Below are 19161 nucleotides of genomic sequence, written 5' to 3' on the forward strand. Positions count from 1 at the left end.
CTTAGATTGCAAAAGGGATTTTCTAGATGTGGTTGATTAAGGATTGTGACCATAAGGAGATTATCCTAAAATTATCCACAGAGGCCCAATATAATTTCAAGGGTCTTACTGAGCAAAACAAGGCAGGAGGGTCAGAGTCAGAGAAGGAGATAAGATGATGGAAAAAGTTAGAGAGAAAAAGAGATCTGAAGATGCTATGTTGCTGGGTTTGAAGATGGAGGAAGGGGACTTGCTCCAAGGAATGCAAGTAGCCTCCAGAAACTGGAAAAGGCAAGACCAGAAGAAATATACACCTGCCAACACTTCGATTTTAGCCTAGTACACCTTATTTCAGACTTCTGACTTCCAGAACAGTAAGACAATAAATTTGTTACTTTAAGCCACGCCCCCCCACATATATATTTATATATATTTATGTATATACACACACACATATACTACATACACATATACAAGACATGGTTTGGTTGTGATCCCACCCAAACCTTATCTTGAATTGCCACATGTTGTGGGAGGGATCCGGTGGGAGGTAATAACTGAATCATGGGGGCAGGTCTTTCCCATGCTGTTTTCGTGATGGTGAGTAAGTCTCACAAGATCTGATGGTTTTTAAAATGGGAGTTTCTCCACACAAGCTCTCTTGTCCGCTCTCATGTGAGACACACTTTCCACCTTCCATCGTGATTGTGAGGCCTCCCAGGCACGCAGAACTGTAAGTCCAATAAACTTTCTTTTGTAAACTGCCCAGTCTCGGGTATGCCTTTGTTAGCAGCATGAAAACGAACTAATACAATATATACTTTTAATTTACTGAACTACAATATATCAATGTCCTTTGCTTCAATTGAACCTTTTTTTTTTTTTTTTTTTTTTTTTTTTTTTTTTGAGACGGAGTCTCGCTCTGTCGCCCAGGCTGGAGTGCAGTGGCCGGATCTCAGCTCACTGCAAGCTCCACCTCCCGGGTTCACGCCATTCTCCTGCCTCAGCCTCCCAAGTAGCTGGGACTGCAGGCGTCTGCCACATCGCCCGGCTAGTTTTTTGTATTTTTTAGTAGAGACGGGGTTTCACCGTGTTAGCCAGGATGGTCTCGATCTCCTGACCTCGTGATCCACCCGTCTCGGCCTCCCAAAGTGCTGGGATTACAGGCTTGAGCCACCGCGCAATTGAACCAATTTTGCAACGAACACAGAATAACAAGATTTATACCCTGCAAAAAATATATAAAAAGTATATTCAACCTAAATAAGTATACACTTCAAGGAAAATGAGAATTTTTACTCATTTCATATTTGTGAAAATGTAACTAGTATTCCATCTAATCAAGTCAGCAGTGTTAATTTACTTATGAAACTATTTCATCAGTAAGAAATATTTATGTAATTTATTGACTGAGCTTCGATGACTTTATTAAGTAAAATGGTCACTTTTGCTTTGTATACTACTGTCTACAAATGAAATTATTGGAAGCATACATTTTCAAGGATATTTATTTTTAAAAACCAGAATACTGAACTTGTTAATCAAATTAATTAATGAACTATGAGCTGTATGCACTCACACTGCTATTATAAAATTAAATTATTAAAACACACATCTATTTCTTACAGTTAATGCCCTTATAAGTTATGTTCAGAAATCTGAATCATTTAGGAACCTTTCCTCACAATTTAACCTTCCTCAAGAAGGAGGGGAAAGTATAAGAATGTTACAGAAGAAACACTTCTGCAATTGCTGAATAAGACCTCTGAAAATATACTTTTTCATAAAAGCACTGAGAACACTACAAAATTTCAAAATCAACTTTTTTAGAACTGTGAAAATTAACCAAGGGATTAGAACAATCCAAGAAACATTTATTCAAGACAAATAACTGAATCTCAAAGAATAGTGCGCTTTGAGCCACTTTAACTTGTGATATTTTCCTTAAGTCAACGGCAGCCTTGCGACTATGGTAGTTGTAAAAAACAGTAACTTCGCAGCCACTGAAAGTCACAAAACAAGTTTGGAACTCCCCCAAATGCCCTATCCTCAAAGACTTATCACAATTTAATCTGTCCTTAAGTTCCCTGGAAAAGCTGCCTTTTAAGGGCTTACATGAATTTGGCCATATTCAACCCTATCCTGAGGGTGTTTGTCAAAAATAATCAACAGCAATGATTTAACATCACAGTTGCTTGAGGCAGTAATACTAGGTGAGGCAAACAAGAAGCTGACCAGAAAAATTAAAAGTAAAAAACAAGAATTAGACATTAATAGCAGAATTTGAACAGCAACAAAATATTTCTGGGAATTTATAAATTATGCACATGTATAAGGATGTGCACATGTCAAAGAAGGACCCAAGAAGGCCCTACTCTAACATCCCTGGCTGACCTTGAGGCTCTGAACAAGCAAGAAGTGAAAGCTAAGGCAGAGTTGTAAATTTCCAGGGCACCTGAAGGCAACCCAAACACACAGACCCCTTTGACAAAGACTGGCAGGCTTACTGGTTCAAGGCATTTAAAGAAATGTCTATCTAATCCTTAGGTGATGACTAAGCTAACCAAGCACAGACTATAGTGCCTACACCTGAAAAAGGATATAGATTTAACAGAATTAGTCTAGGAAAATCACTAAACAAACAGCAATGAAAACAACAAACAGCAACAATGTTTTTCCATTTATTCCATGCTCACGGATTGGAAGAATCAGTATCATTAAAATGACCATTCAGCCCAATACAACCCACAGATTCAATGCTATTCCTATCAAACTACTAACATCGTTTTTCACAGAATTAGAAAAAACTATTCTAAAATTCACATGGAACCAAAAAAGAGCCTGAATAGCCAAAGCAATCTTAAGCAAAAAGCACAAAGCCAGAGGTATCACATTACTTGACTTCAAACTATACTTTAAGGCTATAGTAACCAAAACAGCATAGTACTGGTACAAAAACAGACACACAGACAGACCAATGAAACAGAATAGAGAACCCAGAAATAAAGCCACACACCTACAGTCATCTGATCTTCAACAAAGTTGACAAAAATAAGCAATGGGGAAAGGACTCCCTATTAAATAAATGGTGTTGGGATCACTGGCCAGCCATATGTAGAAGAACGAAATTGGACCCCCCTACATTTCACCATATATAAAAATTAACTCAAGATGGATTCCAGATTTAAATGTAAGACCTCAAACTATAAGAATCCTAAAAGATAATACAGAAAACACCATTCTAGACATTGGCCTTGAGAAAGAAATTATGACTAGGTCCTCAAAAGCCATTGTAACAAAAACAAAAATTGACAAGTGGGACCTAATTAAACTAAAAGGTTCTGCACAGCAAAAGAAACTATCAACAAAGTAAACCGACAACCTAAAGAATGAAAGAAAATATTTGCAAACTATGCACTCGACAAAGGTCTAATATCCAGAATCTACAAAAAACTTAAAAAATTTCAGGCCTGTAATCCCAGCACTTTGGGAGGCTGAGGCGGACGGATCATGAGGTCAGGACTATCCTGGTTGACACGGTGAAATCCCATCTCTACTAAAAATACAAAACATTAGCTGGGCGTGGTTACACGCGCCTATAGTCCCAACTACTCGGGAGGCTGAGGCAGGAGAATCGTTTGAACGCGGGAAGTGGAGGTTGCAGTGAGCCAAGCCGAGATCGCACCACTGCACTCCAGCCTGGCGATGAAGCAAGACTCCGTCTCAGAAAAAAAAAAAAAAAAGAACTTAAAAAATTAAACAAGCAAAAACCAAACAAGCCCCTTAAAAAATTAGCAAAATAAACAGACGCTTCACCAAAGACATACAAGGAGTCAACAAACACAAAACAAAATGTTCCACATCCACTAATCTCAGAGAAATGCAAATCAAAACCATAATGAGATACCATCTCATATGCGTGAGAATGGCTATTATTAAAAAGTCAAGAAACAAAAGTTGCTGGTGAGGCTGCAGAGAAAAAGGAATACTTATATACACTTGGTGTGAAGGTAAATTAGTTCAGCCACTATGGAAAACAATTTGGAGATTTCTCAAAGAACTTAGAATGACCATTCAACCCAGCAATCCCAATCCTGGGTATACATCCAAAAGAAAACAAATTGTTCTACCAAAAAGACACATGCAATCACATGTTCATCTCAGCACTATTCACAATAGCAAAGACATGGAATCAACCTATGTGCCTATCAATGGTGGACTGAATGAAGCAAACGTGGTACATACACATAGAACACTATGCAGTCACACAAAAGAATGAAATCATGTCCTTTGCATCAACTAAGATGCAGCTGGAGGCCATTATCCTAAGCAAATTAACACAGGAAAAGGAAATCAAATACAACACATTCTCACTTATAAGTAGGAGCTACACATTGGGTACCTGTGGACATAAAGATGGCAACAACAGAAACTGTGAACTAGTAGAGTGGGGAGGGAGAAAGGGAAGGAAGGGGTGAAACACTAACTACTGGGTACTATGCTCAGTTCCTGGGTAATGAGATCATTTGTATCCCAAACCTCAGCATCATGCAATATACCTATGAAACAAACCTGCACATGTACCCCTCGAATCTAAAATAAAAGTTGAGGGAAAAAATGAATCCATAAAGTAAGAAAAAAGCTACTGGGCAAACTGGTTACCTACATGCAAAATAATGAAGTTGGGTCCTTACCCTACATATGCACAAATTATTTCAAAATGGATTAAAGATCTAAACCTACAAACTGAAAGTATAAAACTCCTAGAAGAAAACACGGGGGAGGCCAGGAGCGGTGGCTCCTGCCTTATAAGCCCAGCACTTCGGAGGCGGAGATGGGCAGATTGCCTGAGCTCAGGAGTTCGAGACGAGACTGGGCAACACGGTGAAACCACATCTCTACTAAAATACAAAAAAATTAGCTGGGCGTGGTGGCATGCACCTGTAATCCCAGCTACTCAGGAGGCTGAGGCAGGAGAATTGCTTGAACCTGGGAGGCAGAGATTGCAGTGAGCTGAGATTGTACCACTGCACTCCAGGTAACAGAGCGAGACTCCGTCTCAAAAAAAAAGGTAAGAAAACATGGGGGAGAAGCTTCATGACATCGGATTTCACAATGATTTATGAGCTATAACAACAAAATCACAGTTAACAAAGCAATAACAAACAAGTGGAACTACATCAAACTTAACAGGGTAAAAAGGTAATCTATGGAACGGGTGAAAATATTTGTGAACCATGTATCTGACAAAGGGTTAATACTCAGAATATATAAAGAATCCTATATTAACAACAAAAAATAATGCAGTTAAAAAATAAGCAAAGGAGATTTCTCCAAAGAAGATATACAGATGGCCAAGAAGCATATGAAAAGAACCTCAACTTCACTAATCTTTGGAGAAATGAAACTCTCAACCATAGTAAGATAAAACTTCAAGTCCACTGGAATGCCCACTAAAAAAAAAAAATAGTAAGTGTTGGCAAGGAAACAGAGAAACTGGCACCCTGCACACAGCTGGTAGGCATGTAAAATAGCGGAGCTGCTATGGAAAATAGTATGGCAGGTCTTCAAAAATTTAAAAATGGAATTACCATATGATCCAGCAATCTCTGCTTCTGGGTAGAGATCCAAAAAAAAACTGGAAATGGGATCTTGAAGAGATATTTGCACACTCATGTTCACTGCAGCATTATTCACGATAGCCAAGGAATAGAAGCAACCTAAATATCCACCACTAGATGAATTTAATTAATTAATTGTTTATTTTTGAGATGGAGTCTCACTCTGTCGCCCGGCTGGAGTACAGTGGCGCGATCTCAGCTAACTGCAACCTCTGCCTCCTGTGTTCAAGTGATTCTCCTGCCTCAGCCTCCCAAGTAACTGGGACTACAGGCATGTGCCACCACACCCAGCTAATTTTTGCATTTTTAGTAGAGACAGGGTTTTACCATGTTGGCCAGGATGGTCTCGATCTCTTGACCTCGTGATCCGCCCTCCTCAGCCTCCCAAAGTGCTGGGATTATGGGTATGAGCCACCACGCCTGACCTGTTTATTTATTTTGAGACACAGTCTCACTCTATCACCCAGGCTGGAGTGCAATGGCATGATCTCGGCTCACTGCATCCTCCACCTCTTGGTTTCAAGTGATTCTCCTGCCTCAGACTCCCGAGTAGCTAGGACTACAGGCACCTGCCACCACATCTGGCTAATTTTTGTAATTTCAACAGAGGTGGGGTTTCATCATGTTGTCCAGGCTGGTCTTGAACTCCTAACCTCAAGTGATCTGCCCACCTTGGCCTCCCAAAGTGCTGGGATCACAGGCATGAGCCACAGCACCCAGCCTAGATAAATGAATAAAGAAAATGCGGTATATACATACAATGGAATCTTCTCCTGCCTTAAAAAGGAAATAAATTCTGACATATGCTACAATATGATCATGCTAAGTGAAATAAGTCAGACATCAAAAGTCAAATACTGCATAATTACAATTATATGAGGTATCTAAAATAGTCAAATTCTTAGAAGTAGAATGATGGTTGCCAGAGACTAGGATAAGGAAGAATGGGGGATTGTTGATAGATGCAGAGTACCAGTTTTGAAAAAACAAATTCTATGCTGATTAAAGTTTGTATATGTATTTGGCAAAAATCACCTTGGGTAAATGAGTCTATCATGTTAAAATGGCCTGTCTTTTGTTTGTGTGCTGTTTTGGATTTTGATTTAATTTTCTAAAAAATAAATTATGTTAACACAGAAAATTTCATATGGGGTAAAAAAAAAAAAAAAGTTGACTCAAGTCATACTGTAACAAAAGTCAAATCCAGATAGATGATAGATCTAAATGTTAAAGACAAAGTAATGAAATTAAAGTAGAAGAATATCTTCATAACTCTGGGATAGGAAAAGATTTCTTAATCAGGATAAAAAAGGCACTAATCACAAAGGAGCAGACCAATATACTAGACAACATTAAATACTTTTCTTCATCAAAAGACACCATTTTAGGCTGAAATCCCAGCACTTTAGGAGGCAGAAGCAGGAGGATCGCTTAAGCCCATGAGTTCTAGACAAGCCTGGGTAAGATGGTAAGGCCCTATCTCTACAAACAATTTTTAAAAACTTACCCAGGTGCAGTAGTGCATGCCTGTAGTCCCAGCTATTTGGGAGGCAAGACGATTCCTTGAACCTAGGAGTTTGAGGCAGCTGGGGGCTATAATCATGCCACTGCCCTCCAGCCTGGGTGACAAAGTGAGACGGCATCTCTCAAAACAAACAAAACACCTCACCATTAGGAGAGTGAAAATACAACCACAGAATAGGAAAAGATAGGCTCATATGCAGAAGATATTACAAAAAAAAAAAAACTCCTATAATAACAAGACAGACAACCCAACAGAAAAAAATAGGCAAGAGATTTGACTACACATTTCATAAGAATACATCCAAATAACCAACAAACATATGAAAAGATGCTCAGCCTCAGCCGTATCAGCACAGAAAGGCAAATGGAAACCAATTAAGATGATACTATACATCCACCAAAGTAGAGCTGAAAATACCAACTGTTGGCAAAAATGAGAAGCAACAGGACCTCTTACATGCTGTTGGTGGGAATGTAAGTTGTTACTACACTTTGGAAAACTATTTGGCATTATCTCTAAAATAACCAAACATATATTCTACGACCCAGCAATTTTACCACTAAGTATACACCCAAACAAATGTGTGCATTTGTGTACTGAAAGACATGTAAAAGAATGTTCTCCAAACTTCCATCAGCATAGAACAGATAAATCAATTGTGGCATATTCATATAATGGAATACTATACAGCAATAAAATGGACAAATTATAGTTGCAAGAAACATGCATGAATTTCACAAATGAGTTAAGATTTTGCTCAGCAAAAGAAGCCAGATACAAAAACAACAACAAAGACACAAAAAGCCATGAAGTATGCTTCCATTTATATAATGTTCAAAAACAGAAAAACGGGTATTACAAAAAACAGAAAACTCCAGAGTGTTAGGACTCAGGATAAAAGGAGCTTCAGGATACTTAATGTGCTAGGTGGTAGTTACATGAATAGATTTGCTTTGTGATAATTCACTAAGCCATATACTTAGGATTTATGTACTTTTCCTATATGTTCTGTACTTCAATTTAAAAATTTTTAAATAGTGAATGGAATAAGGTCTAATAAGCAGGTCTGATATGGCTAATCAGAATTTCCCCAGACTACAAAAAAAAATAGAGAGAATAATGAAGTAGTAAACCAAAGACCTACTGACTGAAAATTTCTTACATTTTTCAAGATGCCAATTGCTCACATCAAGAACATCAACAAATCCCAAGTATAAATATAAAAAACAATCCACATCGAGACACACTGTTGTGACATAAAATTAAAAAAAAAAAAAAACGGCAAAGAAAAACAAAATTAAAAGTAGTTGAGGAAAAGAAAGAGGTTACCTATAGAGGAACCACAATTAGACTGATGTCTGACTTTGCAACTTCAACAATGGAAGTCAGAATATAATGGAGTATCACCTGAAATAGAATAACTAACAAATGAAGTCCATACCCAGCAAAACTACCTTTGAAGAACTGGCATTAAAAAAAAAAAAAAAAAGACATTTTTCACAAAGGAAAGAAAAGGAAGAAAGGAAAGAATGAATGAAGGAAAGAAAAGGAAACTGAAATTGTTTTCTATCAACAAACTCTCATTTAAAAAAAAAACTGCGGGCCGGCACAGTGGTTCACGCCTGTAATCCCAGCACTTTGAGAGGCCGAGGCGGGCAGATCACCCCAGGTCGAGAGTTTGAGACCAGCCTGGCCAACATGGAGAAACCCCATCTCTCCTAAAAAAAAAAAATACAAAATTAGCCAGGAGTGGCGGTATGCGCCTGTAATCCCAGCTACTCAGGAGGCTGACAGGAGAATTACTTGAACCTGGGAGGCAGAGGTTGCAGTGAGCCAAGATCATGCCACCACACTACAGCCTGGGCAACAAGAACGAAACTTCGTCTCAAAAAAAAAAAAAAAAAAAAAAAACAAAGAAAAGAAAAACTGCTAAAGGATGTACCTTCAGTACAAAATAATACCACACAGAAAATGTGTGATGGGAAGAAGGAAAGGTAAACCAAAGGTATTAGTAAATATGCAGGTAAATCTAAATAAACAACAAACACCAACAGTAAACCAATAATATCTAATTCATGAGAGAAAACAGAATATAACTAAATCCTGCACAATCTAATCATATAAAACTGAACAAGGTATGTTCCAAGTTCCTTTATTCAGGAGAAGCGTAGAAATATTTACTGATGTTTGGCTTTGTTCAATATTCTTGTGAAAGTAGCTGGGGTAACCTCCGGAATAACAAAAATGAATGTCTATCTTACAAGCAAGAAACAGAAACACAATGGACAAAAAGTAAAATACTCAAGTAACTCGAAAGGTAGACTTTATTTCTGTTTTTTATTTTTGAGACAAATTCTCACTCTGTCGCCCAGGTTGGAGTACAGTGGCGCAGTCTTGGCTTGCTGCAACCTCTGTCTCCTGGGTTGTTCAAGCAATTCTCGAGCCTCGGCCTCCCAAGTAGCTGGGATTACAGGCGTGCACCACCATGCCCAGCTGATTTTTGTACTTTTAGTAGAGACAGGGTTTCACCAAATTGGCCAGGCTGGTCTCAAATTCCTGGCCTCAAGTGATCCGCCTGCCTCAGCCTCCCGAAGTGCTCAGATTACAGGTGTGAGCCACCACATCTGGCCTCAAAAGGTGGACTTTGAAAAGGAGAGGAAGGTTAATAAAGATTGGAAACTTTTTTTAAAAAGTAGAAAACATAGAATAGGGGATAGAAACAAATCCAAATATATCAGTACTCACAATAAACGTAAATTCATAAATCTCCAGTAAAACCCCAAAACTGTGAGACTGGATAAGAAAATAAAATCTAGCCATATACTACTCATATAAGTACAAACAAAAACATGAGGACATAAAAGAACTGGAATTCAAATGATGGAAAAAATACACCAGTTTAACACACAAAAAAGGGAAACCTATCAATAATTTAACACAAAAAAATGACATGCAAGTATTTCAAAAGAGCACTCTGGAGGCTGGTACAGTGGCTCACAGCTATAACCTTGGCACTGTGAGAGGCCCAGGTGGAAGGACTGTATGAGCTCAGGAGTTGGAGACCAGCCCTGGCAACATAGCAAAACCCTGTCTCAACAACAACAACAACAACAACAAAATTAAATTAGTTGGGCATGGGGACATACGCCTGTAGTCCCAGCTACTCAAGAGGCTGAGGTGAGAAGATTGCTTGAGCCTGGGAGTTTGAAGCTGCAGACAGTCATGGTCATGCTACTGCACTCCAGTGTGAGTAACAGTGTGACCTTGTATCATAAATAAAAGAGCACTCAGTTGTGCAAGCATTTTTTCTGAACCAAATAAAGTACTATAATTGAGTCTTAAATTTATTCCACCTTATTCATTCAGCTCAGGTCTTAAGCTCATTAATATCCTTTAGGAATCTGATTCTTTTGTCTACCATACTAGAGTCCCTTCTATCATACAAAAATGTGATAAGCTACTTTACACAAGCGAGTGATTGTTTAAAAGGGTAAAGCCTAGTACAGAGTCATGCAGCACAGTAACAGAGGTATCTTTAAAGGTAAACATCTGTTTGCTTACAGCATGGTTGCTCAAGCAATTACAAACCCATCTTAGAGTACTATTACTTGCATCTTATTTCTTAACTTTATCCAGAAGCCTATCAAGACACATTTTCTCAAATGCTCTGCTGACACCTAGATATTGTCAATAATTTACATGCAACAAATATGCATACACACACATCTGTACATGTACACACAGGCATCTACACATGCATGAACACTTAATCAAAAATACACACACTTACATATATATCATATAATCATAATACCACCATACCTCATAAGTAGTTCCATAATGGCACGTAAATTGGCATTGTCTGTTGGTTTCCGCATCTTGCTCAACATTGGTATAAAATATTACTCCATCTCCAGAGCAGGATACAATCTGTTTATCATTTGTGCAAGGTAAGAACTTTGCACTAAATATGTTTGCTCGGTGCCCTGAACGAATTGTTGTCAAAACCTAAAACACATAGAGAAAGCAGTTAATGGTAACTTATTTCCTAGAAATATTCCTTTTTAATATAATCATAGCCAGTAATATATTCTCATTAACATTATCATCTTAGTGAAAGATTATTACTAGACTGCAAGCTATTATAATTTAAAAAAATCAGAACCCCATATATTTCTTTTGTTCCTGTGAGATGTGAATAAGATGGAGTACCATCAACAGGAACAGTGTCATGAAAATAAAACATGCATATTTCCATTTATTTAGTTTATCTGACTCACTCATAAAATCTCAGTAAATAACAAAGAACTACTTTGACTGACTTTTGAAATTTACTGTATGCTAAATGATTAAGTTATTCCCTTTCAGGATGACAAAACAATAAACTGAATTTTAATGATTTTCATAAAATCAAAGTAATGAAATGGTACAGATAAGATGCAGCAAAAGTTCCTACTTGGTTTTTTGTCCTTGTGATAGTTTGCTGAGAATGATGGTTTCCAGCTTCATCCATGTTCCCACAAAGGACATAAACTCAGCCCTTTTTATGGCTGCATAGTATTCCATGGTGTGGATGTGCCACATTTTCTTAATTCAGTCTGTCATTGATGGACATTTGGGTTGGTCCCAAGTCTTTGCTATTGTGAATAGTGCCACAATAAACATACATGTGCATGTGTCTTTGTAGCAGCATGATTTATAATCCTTTGGGTATATACCCAGTAATGGGATGGCTGGGTCAAATGGTATTTCTAGTTCTAGATCCTTAAGGAATCATCACACTGTCTTTCACAATGGTTGAACTAGTTTACAGTCCCATCAACAGTGTAAAAGTGTTCCTATTTCTCCACATCCTCTCCAGCACGTGTTGTTTCCTGACTTTTTAATGACTGCTATTCTAACTGGTGTGAGATGGTATCTCATTGTGGTTTTGATTTGCATTTCTCTGATGGCCAGTGATGATGAGCATTTTTTCATGTGTCTGTTGGCTGCATAAATGTCTTCTTTTGAGAAGTGTCTGTTCATATCCTTTGCCCACTTTTTGATGGGGTTGTCTGTTTTTTTCTTGTAAATTTGTTTGAGTTCTTTGTAGACTTTGGATATTAGTCCTTTGTCAGATGAGCAGATTGCAAAAATTTTCGCCCATTCTGTAGGTTGCCTGTTCACTCTGACGGTGGCTTCTTTTGCTGTGCAGAAGCTCTTTAGTTTAATTAGACTCTGTTTGTCAATTCTGGCTTCTGATGCCATTGCTTTTGGTGTTTTAGACATGAAGTCCTTGCCCATGCCTATATCCTGAATGGTATTGCCTAAGTTTTCTTCTAGGATTTTATGGTTTTAGGTCTAACATTAAAGTCCTTAATCCCTCTTGAATTAATTTTTGTATAAGGTGTAAGGAAGGAATCCAGTTTCAGCTTTCTACATATGGCTAGCCACTTTTCCCAGTACCATGTATTAAATAGGGAATCCTTTCCCTATTTCTTGTTTTTGTCAGGTTTGTCAAAGATCAGATGATTGTAGATGTGTGGTATTATTTCTGAGGGCTCTGTTCTTTTCTGTTGGTCTACATCTCTGTTTTGGTACCAGTACCATGCTGTTGTGGTTACTGTAGCCTTACAGTATAGTTTGAAGTCAGGCAGCATGATGCCTCCAGCTTTGTTCTTTTGGCTTATGATTGCCTTGGCAATGCGGGCTCTTTTTTGGTTCCATATGAACTTTAAAGTAGTTTTTTCCAATTCTGTAAAGGAAGTCATTGGTAGCTTGATGGGGATGGCATTGAATCTATAAATTATCTTGGGCAGTATGGCCATTTTCACGATATTGATTCTTCCTATCCATGAGCATGGAATGTTCTTCCATTTGTTTGTGTCCTCTTTTATTTTGTTGAGCAGTGGTTTGTAGTTCTCCTTGAAGAGGTCCTTCACATCCCTTGTAAGTTGGATTCCTAGGTATTTTATTCTCTTTGAAGCAATTGTGAATGGGAGTTCACTCATGATTTGACTCTCTGTCTGTCTGTTATTGGTGTAGAGGAATGTTTGTGATTTTTGCACACTGATTTTGTATCCTGAGACTTTGCTGAAGTTGCTTATCAGCTTAAGGAGATTTTGGGCTGAGATGATGGGGATTTCTAAATATACAATCACGTCATCTGCAAATGGGGACAATCTGACTTCCTCTTTTCCTAATTGAATACCCTTTCTTTCTTTCTCCTGCCTGATTGCCCTGGCCAGAACTTCCAACATTATGTTGAATAGGAGTGGTGAGAGAGGGCATCCCTGTCTTGTGCCGGTTTTCAAAGGGAATGCTTCCAGGTTTTGCCCATTCAGTATGATATTGGCTGTGGGTCTGTCACAAATAGCTCTTATTATTTTGAGATACGTCCCATCAATACCTAATCTATTGAGAGTTTTTAGCGTGAAGGGCTGTTGAATTTTGTCAAAGGCCTTTTCTGCATCTACTGAGCTAATCATGTGGTTTTCGTCTTTGGTTCTGTTTATACGCTGGATTACGTTTATTGATTTGCGTATGTTGAACCAGCCTTGCAACCCAGAGATGAAGCCCACTTGATCATGGTGGATAAGCTTTTTGATGTGCTGCTAGATTTGGTTTGCCAGTATTTTATTGAGGATTTTTGCATCGATGTTCATCAGGGATATTTGTCTAAAATTCTCTTCTTTTGTTGTGTCTCTGCCAGCCTTTGGTATCAGGATGATGTTGGCCTCATAAAATGAGTTAGGGAGGATCCCTCTTTTTCTGTTGATTGGAATAGTTTCAGAAGGAATGGTACCAGCTCCTCCTTGTACCATTGGTAGAATTCGGCTATGAATCATCTCGTCGTGGACTTTTTTGGTTGGTAGCCTATTAATTATTGCCTCAATTTCAGAGCCTGTTATTGGTCTATTCAGGGATTCAACTTCTTCCTGGTTTAGTCTTGGGAGGGTGTGTGTGTCCAGGAATTTATCCGTTTCTTCTAGATTTTCTAGTTTATTTGCGTAAAGGTGTTTATAGTATTCTTTGATGGTAGTTTGTATTTTCTGTGAGATCAGTGGTGATATCCCCTTTATCAGTTTTTATTGTATCTATTTGATTCTTCTCTCTTCTTCATTAGTCTTGCTAGCGGTCTATCAATTTTGTTGATCTTTTCAAAAAACCACCTCCTGGATTCATTGATTTTTTGAAGGGTTTTTTGTGTCTCTATCTCCTTCAGTTCTGCTCTGATCTTAGTTATTTCTTGCCTTCTGCTAGCTTTTGAATGTGTTCCCTCTTGCTTCTCTAGTTCTTTTAACTGTGATGTCTGGGGGGTCAATTTCCTGCTTTCTCTTGTGGGCATTTAGTGCTATAAATTTCCCTCTACACACTCCTTTAAATGTGTCCCAGAGATTCTCGTATGTTGTGTCTTTGTTTTCATTGGTTTCAAAGAACATCTTTACTTCTGCCTTCATTTTGTTAAGTACCCAGTAGTCATTCAGGAGCAGGTTGTTTCCATGTAGTGAGCGGTTTTGAGTGAGTTTCTTAATCCTGAGTTCTAGTTTGATTGCACTGCGGTCTGAGAGACAGTTTGTCATTTCTGTTCTTTTACATTTGCAGAGGAGTGCTTTACTTCCAACTATGTGGTCAATTTTGGAATAAGCATGAAAAGTGGTGCTGTGAAGAATGTATATTCTGTTGATTTGGGGTGGAGAGTTCTGTAGATGTCTATTAGGTCCACTTGGTGCAGAGATGAGTTCAATTCCTGGATATCCTTTTAAACTTTCTGTCTGGTGGATCTGCCTAATGTTGACAGTGGGGTGTTAAAGTCTCCCATTATTATTGTGTGGGAGTCTAAGTCTCTTTGTAGGTCTCTAAGGACTTGCTTTATGAATCTGGGTGCTCCTGTATTGAGTGCATATATATTTAGGATAGTTAGCTCTTCTTGTTTAATTGATCCCTTTACCATTATGTAATGGCCTTCTTCATCTCTTCTGATCTTTGTTGGTTTAAAGTCTATTTTATCAGAGACTAGGATTGCAACCCCTGCCTTTTTTTGTTTTCCATTTGCTTGGTAGATCTTCCTCCATCCCTTTGTTTTGAGCCTATGTGTGTCTCTGCACATGAGATGGGTCTCCTGAATACAGCACACTGATAGGTCTTGACTCTTCATCCAATTTGCCAGTCTGTGTCTTTTAATTGGAGCATTTAGCCCATTTACATTTAAGGTTAATATTGTTATGTGTGAATTTGATCCTGTCATTATGATGTTAGCTTGTTATTTTGCTCGTTAGTTGATGCAGTTTCTTCCTAGCATCGATGGTCTTTACAATTTGGCATGTTTTTGCAGTGGCCAGTACTGGTTGTTCCTTTCCATGTTTAGTGCTTCCTTCAGGAGCTCCTGTAGGGCAGGCCTGGTGGTGGCACAATCTCTCAGCATTTGCTTGTCTGTAAAGGATTTTATTTCTCCTTCACTTATGAAACTTAGTTTGGCTGGATATGAAATTCTGGGTTGAAAATTCTTTTCTTTAAGAATGCTGAATACTGGCCCCCACTCTCTTCTGGCTGGTAGAGTTTCTGCCAAAAAATCCGCTGTTAGTCGGATGGGCTTCCCTTTGTGGGTAGCCCGACCTTTCTGGCTGCCCGTAACATTTTTTCCTTTATTTCAACTTTGGTGAATCTGACAATTATGTGTCTTGGAGTTGCTCTTCTTGAGGAGTATCTTTGTGGCGTTCTCTGTATTTCCTGAATTTGAATGTTGGCCTGCTTTGCTAGGTTGGGGAAGTTCTCCTGGATAATATCCTGCAGAGTATTTTCCAACTTGGTTCCATTCTCCCCGTCACTTTCAGGTACACCAATCAGACATAGATTTGGTCTTTTCACATAGTCCCATCTTTCTTGGAGGCTTTGTTTGTTTCTTTTTACTCTTTTTTCTCTAAACTTCTCATCTCACTTCATTCATTCATTTGATCTTCAATCATTGATACTCTTTCTTCCAGTTGATCGAATCAGCTACTGAATCAGCATTCGTCACGTAGTCCTCGTGACATGGTTTTCACCTCCATCAGGTCATTTAAGGACTTCTCTACACTGGTTAGTTTAGATAGCCATTCGTCAAATCCTTTTTCAAGGTTTTTAGCTTCTTTGCGATGGGTTCAAACTTCCTCCTTTAGCTCGGAGAAGTTTGATCGCCTGAAGCCTTCTTCTCTCAATTCGTCAAAGTCATTCTCCTTCAAGCTTTGTTCTGTTGCTGGCGAGGAGCTGCATTCCTTTGGAGAGGTGCTCTGATTTTTAGAATTTTCAGCTTTTCTGCTCTGTTTTATCCCCATCTTTGTGGTTTTGTCTATCTTTGGTCTTTGATGATGGTGACGTACAGATGGGGTTTTCGTGTGGATGTCCTTTCTGTTTGTTAGTTTTCCTTCTAACAGTCAGGACCCTCAGCTGCAGGTCTGTTGGAGTTTGCTGGATGTCCACTCCAGACCCTATTTGCTGGGTATCAGCAGTGGAGTCTGCAGAACAGTGAATACTGCTGAACAGCAAATGTTGCTGCCTGATCGTTCCTCTGGAAGCTTTGTCTCAGAGGGGTACCCGGCCGTGTGAGGTGTCAGTCTGCCCCTACTTGGGAGTGCCTCCCAGTTAGGCTACTCGGAGGTCAGGGACCCACTTGAGGAGGCAGTCTGTCCGTTCTCAGATCTCAAACTCTGTGCTGGGAGAACCACTACTCTCAGTAATAACTTTTTATTAGTGGATTTATCTTCTTAGTTGTGCTTTCCTTGGATCAATGTATTATGAGTTATTCTGAAAACACCCTAAGGATAATGCCCTAGAGAGGCATAATTGCCAGAGTAACTTAATCTGAGATGAAAATAACACACTGATAACTGCAATGATTACTAAACGTTAAGGTGGTCTAGTTGTAACATCTATCACTCTGCTGATTACCATGTTATTTTGACTAAATAGCTGGCCAAAGTTGGAGTCTCTTTCCTTCTTTATCATGTCACGTACAACACTCCCAAAACGTGAAGCTTGGTCCAAAAGTATCCAGACAGTAGAGGATGGTTTCTTAATCCCTTGGTAAAAATAACCCTCTTTCAAACCTGACCCACAACCCTGTCTGAGGTATCAAATATACAGATTTATATACTCCTTTTACTAAGATTTATTGGGCTCCAACTATATGACAGGTAAATAAATAATGTTAAGTGTTGAAGATGCAAAAAGAAAAAAGAAATTGTCATTATCTCAAAGAAGTTGTCATCTAAGCACAACATGCAAACAAATAGAGTTATCCACAAGACAAGAACACAGATGAAGGAGTGGCTACATGTGTCTAGGAAACGTTAAGAGAAATATCACAAAAAAGAGCTGAGATTTGAAGGATGAATTTTAAATTTACCAAGTAGATGGGAGATACCTGAGAAAGCAGGTGATCTCAGAAAGAAAGAAGAGTATAAGCAAAAGCATACAGTAATGAAAACATTTTAAGCTCTGAGGACTACAAATGGCTGGCTGAGGCCAAATCAAGGAAAATCATGTACACAGTATATACTTGGGATTTATTTTACAAAAGATACTGCAAGACCAACTCTGGGCTTCCTTCTCTTTCACCTATGCCATAATGGGGTACTCTAATGGGACTCCGCAGTATATGATGGGGAGTCTCTATGCTATATATAATTAAAATATAATTGCATTAATAAGGAATATCCTCAGCCTCTTAAATCTACTAAAAAAAAAAAAAAACTAAGTGTTTCAAAATTCTTATTTGCAATAAATTAATGTTCCCACAAAATCATAGGATCTACAAATAATCCAACTATAAAAACAGGTAATATTTGACTCACGGTCAAAAAGCTTCTATTCCTATATAATGAATCATTAGTGCTTTAAAATTTTAAAAAGCCCTATAAAGGCTTATGATAATAATAATTTTTTTTCAAGATACCAGCTCTTGCTCTGTCATCCAGTCTTGGAGTGTAGTGGTGGAACGCCTGGGCTTAAGTGATCCTCCTGCTTTTCCCTCCCGAGTAACTGGGACTACAGGCATGTGCCACCATATCCAGTTAACTTTTAAATTTTTTGTAGAGACAGAGTCTCACTACATTTTCCAGCCTGGTCTTTAACCCCCAGCCTTAAGCGATCTTCCCACCTCATGTCTCCCAAAGTGCTGGGATTATAAGCGTGAGCCACACGCTTGGCCTATGATTACAATATTTAAAAAGAAAATCTGACTAATCATTTCTCAAGCTGGAAATGAGAAAGAGTAATCATTTTTTCAAATATACATATTCTATTGGAAATCGTACATTAAAGGAATCGTCATATCTTTAAAAATAAGCAAACAGAACAGGTCTTTTAACAATCATTCCTTTGGTACCCAAGTGATTATTTTGTATAATGTAAGAGTTAAAATTCTGAATAGTGATCATCAAAAAGCATTCTACATATATATTATTCCAGGAAATTTTTTCTATTATAAGAAAAGGGGGCTAGGCATGATGGTTCACGCCTGTAACCCCAGCACTTCGGGAGGCCGAGACAGGTGGATCACTTGAGCTCAGGAGTTCGAGACCAGCCTGGCCAACATGGTGAAACCCCAACTCTTAAAAAAATACAAAAACTAGCCGAGCATGGTGGCACACACGTGGTAGTCTCAGCTATTCGGAAGGCTGAGGCAGGAGAAACTCCTGAATCTGGGAGGCAGAGTTTGCAGTGGGCCGAGATCACGCCACTGCACTCCAGCCTGGGCAGGAGCAAGACTGTCTCAAAAAAGAATAATAAAAAAGAAAAAGAAAAGGGTTACCCTTGTAATTACTGACCTAAGAGAATTAGGATTTGAAAACATCAAGCTTTTTTGCTAAGCCAGGACAATTAAGTAAAACTTACTGAAATAAAACTATGACCTATTAAAGACAGCCTCAATATGAACTTCTTTTTTGGCTGACAGATGATACACACTTACTTAAATATCTTATTGTTTAAATGTGGAAAAACAAGAAATAAACAATTTATTCCATAAAATTGAAAATTTTAAATTAAACTTTGGACTGCCAATACCATGTTTCCACT

At 38.4% G+C, this 19161-nt stretch overlaps 1 protein-coding gene across 13 annotated transcripts in view; it reads right to left on the reverse strand.

Moving 5' to 3' along the window:
- Positions 1 to 19161, reverse strand: part of DCAF6 (DDB1 and CUL4 associated factor 6) — a 141524-nt gene that overhangs the window by 89419 nt on the left and 32944 nt on the right. For all 13 annotated transcript variants that reach the window (XM_031658856.1, XM_031658855.1, XM_031658850.1 and 10 more), the window contains exon 4: positions 10948 to 11133. Coding sequence is in view for 6 of the 13 variants with exons in the window: in XM_021930863.2 (XP_021786555.1) it covers positions 10948 to 11133 (186 nt within the window). In the remaining 7 variants the exon portion in view is untranslated. The remainder of the gene's footprint in view (positions 1 to 10947; positions 11134 to 19161) is intronic.

This window comes from Papio anubis, chromosome 1 (assembly GCF_008728515.1).
Source record: "Papio anubis isolate 15944 chromosome 1, Panubis1.0, whole genome shotgun sequence".
Classification (NCBI taxonomy): domain Eukaryota; kingdom Metazoa; phylum Chordata; class Mammalia; order Primates; family Cercopithecidae; genus Papio; species Papio anubis.